Below are 9,652 nucleotides of genomic sequence, written 5' to 3'. Positions count from 1 at the left end.
TAGAGAGGAACGACTTAAAAATGTGACGTGCTATGTTTGATTGTGAAGTATGGTCATAACGTTTTTCAAGTTTAAATTTAAAAACGTCTTTAATATATTAGAAGAATTTAAGTTATATATATTGATCGGCAATAGTTTTTTTACAAATTTTGTGTAATCAAACATATTATAACAGGTTAAGTACCATTTATTTTAAGCTACTAATCAATTCTATTAAATAGAGTAAATTGTAATTGCCTTTAAGTGATCTGATTGTACAAATAACATTTGCACCTTCAAGGTGCCATAGAACTTAACCGCTTATTAGTAAGTACTAGACAATCATGGCCATGCTGAGCATGGGCCCAACAATTCTAAAGTTGTCTTTATTTGTTGCGGTAGTCACAAATAAATTGAGTTAATTATAAAGAATATATGTATCAAAGTAATATTTCACTTGATCATCCATTTTATGGATGTTGTTTCTTTTTTTCTTTTTTTTTACTGAAGCAGTCCTTGCACTTCAATTGTGTGGAAAGCATCCTTAAGCTGTATTTTAAACTTTCATACTGCTCAACTCTGTCTACAAAACTCTTCTACCAGTTCATGTTGTTCTACTGCATAAGCTGCTCATATGAGATGCCTATTCATATCACTTTATCTTGACAATTTCACTGATTCTCCCTGACCGACTTCTTGGATGGATTTCATGAATCTGCAAAGCAAAAGATAAAAGTAATGAGAAGGAAAACACGGTGGTATTTGCTCAATTAGAAACCAAAAAAGAGAGAAGAAAATTTATTACTTATTTTTTGTTGGAATTGATACTTACAATTCGTGTTTCTGTCATTATTATTGTCTGGTGGTTTTCAAGCTTTTTGGATATTCTGCTGAAACATACATTTGTTGTTTATTACCACAATATAGCTTTTAACATCATAGAATTGAAATAGGTACAAAATTTCAGTTGGATTTTTGTGTTGAAGAGTTGGCAATCAGTGAGGTCGCGGGGACTGTATCAAAATATAATAAATCTGACACATAATAGCCAGCACTCAGTCGAAGCACACATTGGATATGAACAAGAGATGAGAGATGCAGTTGTTGAGCTGGCAGCATCATAGAAGTTGAACTCAACCTTCAAGAACATAAGTGTGGGGAAATTTTGAAAGAAGAATTTCCAATATAATAATTTATACAAAACACTTGAAGAAGTAACAACAATATGATAGAGAAGAATATTGGCCAGGTCGAAAGAGTCATACATCACAGTATATGCGACCTGTGTAACCAGAATCGGTAAGATGATCGACTTCAATAATAACACAAAGAAAATGTCAAATTTGATCATAATACAAAACTCATCAAGTTCAACTAAAAATTCTACATCAGAAAAAGAAGCAATAATTAAAGCAAACAGTTCAGAATCAAACCAACTCCATCAGTACAAATAACATTTTTGATGAAGCCATCAGTACAAATAGCGTTGGATCAACACCAATAACAAAACACAAAGAACATCATCCTGCAAATACATTTTTATACTTTTCAATCTCAGGACCCACCAACAACAAAATAGTAAGCGCAACATCATGCAAAGTACAGTTTATATTTTGCAATCTCAGAAATCGGTTGCTCTTCAAAAAGAGATCTTATGAAAGAACAAATGCAAAATAGATGTATGCACGAATAATAGAAAGTCAACATAATTATATAAATCGCAAACACTTAAGACCTTTTCTTGATCAATTGTCATCAAACTAAAAATGAAAGAGTACAAAGTTTCTTTCCAATTCATCTGCTAGGGTAGCGTTAATGTTATGAGTTCTTCCAAACCCAGCTCATACTTTTTATTACAAAATTCAGTACAAAAGTACAAATAATATATTTTCAACCCAGTAAGTCAAATGGGATGTGGTAGTCTGGTTGAATGCCGAACTCGAATTCATAAAGTTCAAATCCTAAATCCACCTCTATCATCGACCAAGTCACAAAAAAATAATTGTGTGCATCAAATAAATAAATATTTTCTGGAAAGATACCACATGAGGGTATAACCTAATAAAGAAAAATATTCTCAAAATTAACCGAAATTAATTACTATCCAAATAAATGAAACTGGAAATTCGCCGAAATTAATTACTATCCAAATAAATAAAACTGAAGCTTTAAAAAAGGCACAGTAATAATAGAACAAAAATGAGCTAGATTAAACAGAGGTGTAAATACCTATACATAAATATATATGTATTTTCTGTTACAGAGAATATTAACAGTTAATAAATATTGAAATTTTAATTTTTCAGAAAAGATTTTGACTTTTTAGAGCAGATATGTTCCTTTGTAAATTAACAGTATAAAAAACTAAAAAATAAAAGAGTCTATCTATTGAAGTATTTTATAATAGGAATCTGATCATTCAAAGACTTTGTGAAAAGAAATTGATGGACATGTATTGAAAAGTTACTTTTCAAATTCTACTATCACTACGAGACTCCCTTAAAGATGGTGTCTTTTTAAATAAGATAACATGAGAATTTCACAATCACACTTCCAATGTCACTGTTAAAGTTCCTTCTTATTTCAATATCACAGATTGGACAACAAATCCATCATGCTGCAACAAACCCCAACTACAGGCAGATCAAAATGAAGGCATAAACAAATGAATGAATGCTTTGGAAGTTAATTATATCTGAAAGTCCTGCATAAGTTTCACACTTGATCAGTTGAGTTTTTCTTTCTTCAGTTAAAAAGTCTAAAGTAAGAAAAATTTTGGAAAGCAACTATCTCTTAATATGGTTACAGTGTTGTTTGTTTACTGATGATGAATTTATAATGTTTAAAAACAGTAGAACTCTTGTACCAACTCATATATGAGAGTGAAAAATTTTAATATCAATGGACACTTGACAAAGCTCACAAACAAAATTGATATAAGCAGAAGGAGAAAAAACAAACACCTTGTGGGGGTCTCACTTGGGCACAAACAATGACACACGTAGCCATTTGGGAAGAATGTTATTATATTGTGGTGCTTACTTTTCGATGCCACGATATCCAAAGTTTTACCTTCCGATGCCTCGATAACGAAAGTTAAAAAATCAAATAAGATTTTTCTTTGGAAATCAATCCCATACAATTTTTCAATTTTAGCGACCACATGAGTTTTGTTAGAAGTGTAGCAACTTAATCAGTAGAAGATGTAATCAAAATTTTGATCATAATATATTTACAAACCCAAAGAAAGACCTTTCAGTACTTTATTCCAGAACCGACAGAACAACAAAAAATTTTATTGACATATTCTCAATAAAGACTGACAAAGAGGAAGCAATAGCAGGCTGGCTAACTAAAAGCAAAGCTGGCAAAGACATAGCAGGCTGGCTAACGAAAATCAAAGCTGGCAAAGAGAAAAAAATTTGATCTAGCAAACAATTGGTGATTTCTTACACTTATCGTGTTTATTTCTTATTTCATTTCTTTCTTTGACTTAGTATGAACATTATTCCCCTTCTTCTCCCAAACATTCGTAAAATTTTAATTATCAAAATACGACGAAATCCATAAAACTCATTTCCCTTCTCATCACCCTTTTCATAATAACAACATTTGTTTCAACCCCATCAAACATTCTTGGTAGAAAAGTTGGGGCAAGAACTCTTATCAAGGATGTGAAAACAAATAAAAAAGTTCAAGACTTACCAGCAGATATTGCAAGAGGACAATATTGAGTTGTTGAACTTTGCTAAGGTCGTAAAAGCCGAAACAAGGGTTGTTTTTAGTATCAAATATTACCTTAAAGTCTCCGCAACTGTTTCCTCGACTATTCCGAAAACGTTTGATGCTGTATTGGTAATAAAACCTTGGGAGGAAAGTCAGTGAACCAGATTTTCTACGCAAAGACCTTCGATTAGCCGATGATATCGAAAGTGACAGCAAAATCAGTGAAGTTGAAATAAAAACAAATCTAAAAATGAAGTAGAGACAGAAAGAGGATGAGCACAGGGAAATGGAAGCAGATTAATTGCTGTGAGATAGAAAGAAATATGAAGTTGAAGCAGAGAAAAGAAAGAGGATGAGCAAAGGGAGGGATTAGTTGCTGGCAGTGAGAGTCCATATATCGCACCATCCGTCAAAGTGACCTTACGCGTATTAGCTGTTAGCAAAATTTACTAAAAGACTAAAGTAGCCCTTGGGAAGCAGGCATGACGACCCTGACCTGCTTCCAAGCGGCTTCTATATAGTAGTACATTTTCAAATTTAATGGAATATTTTCCGTAGGAATTTAGTTATCCACTAACAATGTGGAGCTTTTTACACGATTAACGTAGTTTAGCCTATTATAACATATTAATTACTATTTCTATCAGTTTATCAATAATATATTTATCATATAGATTTATCTATAAATACCTTATTAGCGATGTATAGATTTAAACTCTTTTCGGTATTTGATCGTAATGAATTGATGAAAATAGGTAAATATCTTAGGGAATGATTTAAATCATTGATAGATTGTTTTTACTCATAAGTATCTTAAATCTTAGCTTGCTCAATATCACCGGTTTCAATCGGCATGTAAATATAAAATTTTCAAACTTTTTATAATAAAAACCGTCATCAAAACACGGCACACCTCTTCTATGATACAATCTACAATTAGTATAAGTTACCTAGTTTTTATCCTACCAAACCCTTAATATATAACTTAAAAATAATTTTCTAAAGAAAGTATTTTGTTTCAAATTTTCATAAAAAAGCAAACATAATATATCATACCAAAACGTACCTAACATAATCAGTGTCAATAAAAAATGAAACAAGAAATTGAAGCCGTGGCACATTTGCTACGACAAAATTGGCCATAATTTGAAACCGCAAGAGTACGAATTAAGCGTTCCAAATAAAGTAGGCCAACGACTTCCGTTGCTAGTTGATCTAAAGGGAAAATATAAACGGTCATCCTAACATATATGTACTTTGTATACTTTTGAAGTATGCAATTTAAATTTTGAGTATCAACTGTTGTATATCAGTAAAGTTTATACAATGTAAATTATATACTTCGAAAGTAGACAAAATATAGGATAAAGTTTTAAGTGGCAAAATTTGTGAATAAGCACCGGTCGGTAATATTTTAGGCTGGTTGGATAATCATGAAAAAAATCCCTAAGAGCTAATCATAAAGCATAATCTTAAAGAAGGCAAGTTTAACCACATTTGCATAAACAATATGTAGAAATAATATGAGTTTATTATAATACAGTCAAACCTCTCTATAACAACCTTGTTTGTTCCGGATATTTTTAGATGTTACAGCGAATTGTTATTATAGAAAACATATATTATAATATAACATGAGATTTGGTTCTGGAAAATTTTGGCTTTTATAAAGAAATTTTGTTATATAAAAATGCTGTTATAAAGTGGTCTGACTGTATAACCCAAAATAAAAATAAAAATTCAAAGAGGCCTAATTTTGAGAAGGTCCAGTTAGTCCACGTTTTTATGAAAAAATGGGTGGAATGACCACTTTTTAGGGCTGCTATGAGTTTTTAGCCACTGTTTGGAATGTATTGGAATAATGGCCTCTTCTCTTTTATAATAAGATGGAGAGGACTATTCTACACTTTTACTATCATGTGTTGAGTTTACATTAATTTATATATTCCGATATCTGGAAAAAATGTCATTTATGAAGTGTGTCCAGCTTTTTGTACGATATTCACTTTCCGATTTGACCAATTTGGTCCTCAAAAATAGTTTTGTTAAAGAGTAAAACTAATTTCATATTATAATACTAGTTGTAGTTAGATGGTATCAAGTAAAACCTTTACCCATTACAGCAATAATTGGCCAGCAAATGATAACAATAATGTTGTAAATTATGTGAGAATATATTATTGTTCAGTTAATATTGGACCACAAATTTTTAAAGAAGTCAATCCAATTATGGATAGTAACATATTTTTTCTCTATCTTCTATCCTTGAGTTATTAATTTTAAAATCATAAACTCCATAACTTCATCCTTAAGTTCTGAATTAATGAACTATAAACTCCATAATTCTATCACTGGATTCTTAATATATTGAATAACCACGAACTCCATGATTCCATTCTTGAGTTCTCAATTGTAGAATTATTGAAAAAATAGTTGATAATATTGACCAAGAACAAGAAGGAAATAGAAATAACTTATCGAACAAATATTATGTCGTGGCAAGTCACTGTCTTGAAAGCGATTCGGCCCGACTAGGGTACAAATCGTTAAGACCGGTCGCTCTCCAAAGTTTTACGGCACCTCCAAACACGTGCACTCGTGGCTGAAAGTTTGGAGTTTGCATAAAACAATTACCTAGAAACTGACTTGAGAAGAAGAGATGAAAAAGTTTTTTTTTTGTTTGAAAACTTCACAAAACAAATCCTTATATAGGTAAGTTGCTGGAGCTGTTACAAGAAGGAGAATTAAGTAGGTGTTAGCCCCTCAGCTTGATTGATCGAACATGGCATGGGCGTGACGAAGGATTTACAAGATGGACCTCGGCACGGCCCTATAATGACTGAGGCATCATGTTGACAAGGTTGTCCGACATGAGCAGGTGTTGATGGGCATGGATTGTGGCACGATAGCATGTGGCTTAGGTGCTAAGGCATGATAAGACCATAGCATTGGTGTGGCCATGGCACGGCAAAGACAACAGGCAGCAAAAGCATAGTAAGGGTTGGAAAAACTAAGGCAAACTAAGACGGGGCGTGGCAAGGCAGATGGGCACGGGCAAGGCAGTGTCATGGATGAGCTGGGCATGTGAAATTCGTAGACATGCGTGCAAGGCATGTTGCACATTAGCATGGCACGAAGGCATGACAAGGTTGGGCTTATTGGCGCCACAATTTGAAGGTTGCACCCATGTGCCACGCACATGCAGGGCAGTTGGGTAGTTTCCTGTTTTTCAGCATAAGTGGCTATGTGGAACTGTGGGCAATTATCTGGTTTGAATTTCGAAATTTGAATTCCTTTGTTGTTGGGGATGTCAACTGCTAGGATAGGATAAGGCTGAGAGCCAAAAACGTTTGCCTAACTATTCTTAGTCTAGGCAGACTTGTCAAGGCAGAGTTGGCTGTCTTTGGCTTCTTTTTGTAAGGCTTTTGTATGTGTTTCTTTGTAGCACGAGTTTAATACAAAGTTGGAAAGTGATTCCTATAAACTGTTCCTTGTGTGATTTCTATTGCCTTTTATATTCTAAGTGTCAAACCAAAACATGAAGGAAAAAGGAAGAGGGCTGAGTCATTGTTGTGTGACTGTCGTACAGTGTCAAAACGAAAAAAAATTGACCCTGTAACAACTGGTATCAGAGCAACGTCGGCAAGATCTTGGAATTATCATGGCTGAAAAAGCAAAAATTCATGAAAGACTTCAGAAGTTGGAGACGTTGGTTGGCATAACTGATGACGCAATAAATCTGGTGGATATTCTGACGCAAATCCATAGCGTTAACACAGAATTTCAAAACGTTCGTGAGAGTGTTGATATCCAACCGGTAGAATTGCAGGCTTTCGAGGAAACTGCTGCAAAGCAGTTGGAAAAATTACAGAAGGAGAATGAGGATCTTAAAACAGTAATTCAGATCCTCCAATGGGTTGTTGCAAATGTGCCCCAAGGAGGTGAAGAACAAACCAAAATTAAGATTCCAGAGCCAAAGGCATTTGTTGGCGTGAGAAGCGCCAAGGAACTGGAAAACTTCTTATTAGACTTGGAGCATTACTTCTCTACTGCTCACGTCCCGGAGAAGGACAAACTGACCATGGTGGTGTGTTATTTCAAAGGAGACATAGTGCTGTGGTGACGTACGAAAAATGCAGACGATGAAAGTGTTGGCAGGCCCAAGGTTGATACTTGGGAGAAACTTCATGACGCGCTGAGGGATAAGTTCTTTCCTAGTAACTCGTCTTGGGTTGCTAGGGATCGCTTGAAGCGGTTGAGACAGACTGGTTCCAATCGGGACTATGTGAAAGATTTTTCATCCTTGTTACTGGACATTCAAAACATGTCGGATGAGGATAAATTGCACAATTTCATTTTCGGAATAAAAGGCTGGGAACAAAATGAAATTCATAGGCAAAAAGTTAAATATCTGCCTAGTGCAATTGCGGCAGCGAACGCATTGGTGGATTTTTGCTCAACAGGTCTAACTTCTGATCCTGCCTTTTCTTCTAAGTCAAAGAAAAAGGAGAAGAGTAAGGATTGGAAGAAGGACAATCGGAAACAAGATGGAAATGACATAGGCAAAGGCAAGATGGATGCTTCTTCATCAAAAACAAACAGGCCAATGGGTGGTGAAAAGGTTTGTTGGACATGGAAAAAACCTGGACATCATGCACGAAACTGTCCAACGCAGGGAAGATAAATGCTCTTCTTGCTGAAGAGGAGAAACAAGGAAAGGGACAAGAAGTTGCTGCCTATGTGAATCCGTTGCGGCTGTTGAACACTTTGGCTTGTGTGACTGTGGCGGATGATAAAGAAAATGATGCCAAGGAAGAAGTTGCATATGTGAATGCTACGAGGGATGATTTGGCTGATGCTTATTCCACATTAATATATGTGGATCTGAAAATTGGAAACAGGAGTGTCGTGACAATGGTTGATACCAGAGTCACACACACCTTTGTTGCCTCTAGAATTGTTCAAAAGTATGGGCTGCAAGTGACAAAGTGTTCGGCGAAGAAGAAGGCTGTGAACTCAAAGGCGCAACCTGGTTATGGGGTGGCGCTAGATGTCCCGAAGATATTGGGCCATTGGTCTTGAAAGTTCAACAAGACTGTTGTACCATTGGATGACTTCAATGTGTTGTTGGGAATTGATTTTTTGAAGAAGAGTAAAGTTGCTCCAATTCCTCATTTGGATGGACTTATGTTCATGGGGGTGACAATCCCCGGCTTTGTGATAGGTATTCGGCCCTACAGGGATGAAATAAAGAACGCTGGGATTGCTGCTTTGATTTCTGCCATTGCATTTGAGAAAGTCTTGAAGAGTGGTGAGGAGACTTACCTCACTGCACTCGTTGAAGTCAAGTCAGATGTGCAGATTGAGGTACCAGATTGTGTTGAAGATTTGCTGAAGGAATTCAAAGATGTGATGCCTCCAGAATTGCCAAGGGAGTTACCACCAAGGAGGGAGATTGATCACAGGATTGAACTTATTCCTGGATCACTACCGCTTGTGCGACCTCCTTACCACATGTCGCCTATGGAACTGACTGAACTAAGGAAGCAATTGTTTGAGTTGCTTGATACTGGGTTGATTCAACCATCGAAGGCTTCATACGGTGCTCTTGTTTTGTTCTAGAAAAAGTAGGATGGTACACTGCGGATGTGTGTTCTGAACAAGGTGACTGTCAAAAACAAGTATCCGGTCCCTTTGATTCAAGATTTGCTGGATAGGCTTTTGAAGGCTAGTTATTTTACTAAGTTAGACCTAAGGTCAGGCTATTGGAAGGTTAGGATAGACAAGGAGGATTCCCCTAAGACCACTTGTGTAACTAGATGTGGTAGCTTTGAATTTCTTATAATGCTATTTGGGCTAACCAATACCCCGACAACTTTCTGTAATTTAATGAACAATGTTCTTTACGAGTATCTTGATGACTTTGTAGTTGTTTACTTAGACGACA

The 9,652-nt window shown here is 35.4% G+C and overlaps 1 protein-coding gene and 1 long non-coding RNA gene across 3 annotated transcripts; one reads left to right on the top strand and one right to left on the bottom strand.

Annotated features, from left to right (window-relative positions):
* Positions 1-252: 252 nt before the first annotated feature.
* LOC107775357 (uncharacterized) lies at positions 253-4,258 on the bottom strand. Of its 2 annotated transcripts, none has more exons than XR_012700412.1 (2): positions 3,778-4,258; positions 253-694 (listed from the first exon to the last, which is right to left on the bottom strand). It is a non-coding gene; the product is annotated as an uncharacterized LOC107775357 (long non-coding RNA). The 2 variants fall into 2 exon arrangements; XR_012700413.1 differs by lacking the exon at positions 3,778-4,258 and adding an exon at positions 812-3,678.
* Positions 4,259-8,898: 4,640 nt separating this feature from the next.
* Positions 8,899-9,327, top strand: LOC142166855 (uncharacterized). Its single transcript, XM_075226391.1, has one exon. The coding sequence runs from the start codon at positions 8,899-8,901 to the stop codon at positions 9,325-9,327; it is 429 nt and encodes a 142-aa protein (XP_075082492.1).
* The last annotated feature ends 325 nt before the right edge of the window (positions 9,328-9,652 follow it).

Source organism: Nicotiana tabacum, chromosome 2, assembly GCF_000715075.1.
Source record: "Nicotiana tabacum cultivar K326 chromosome 2, ASM71507v2, whole genome shotgun sequence".
In the NCBI taxonomy this organism is placed as follows: domain Eukaryota; kingdom Viridiplantae; phylum Streptophyta; class Magnoliopsida; order Solanales; family Solanaceae; genus Nicotiana; species Nicotiana tabacum.
Note: the sequence above shows the minus strand (reverse complement) of the source record. Positions and strands in the feature narration are given on the sequence as shown.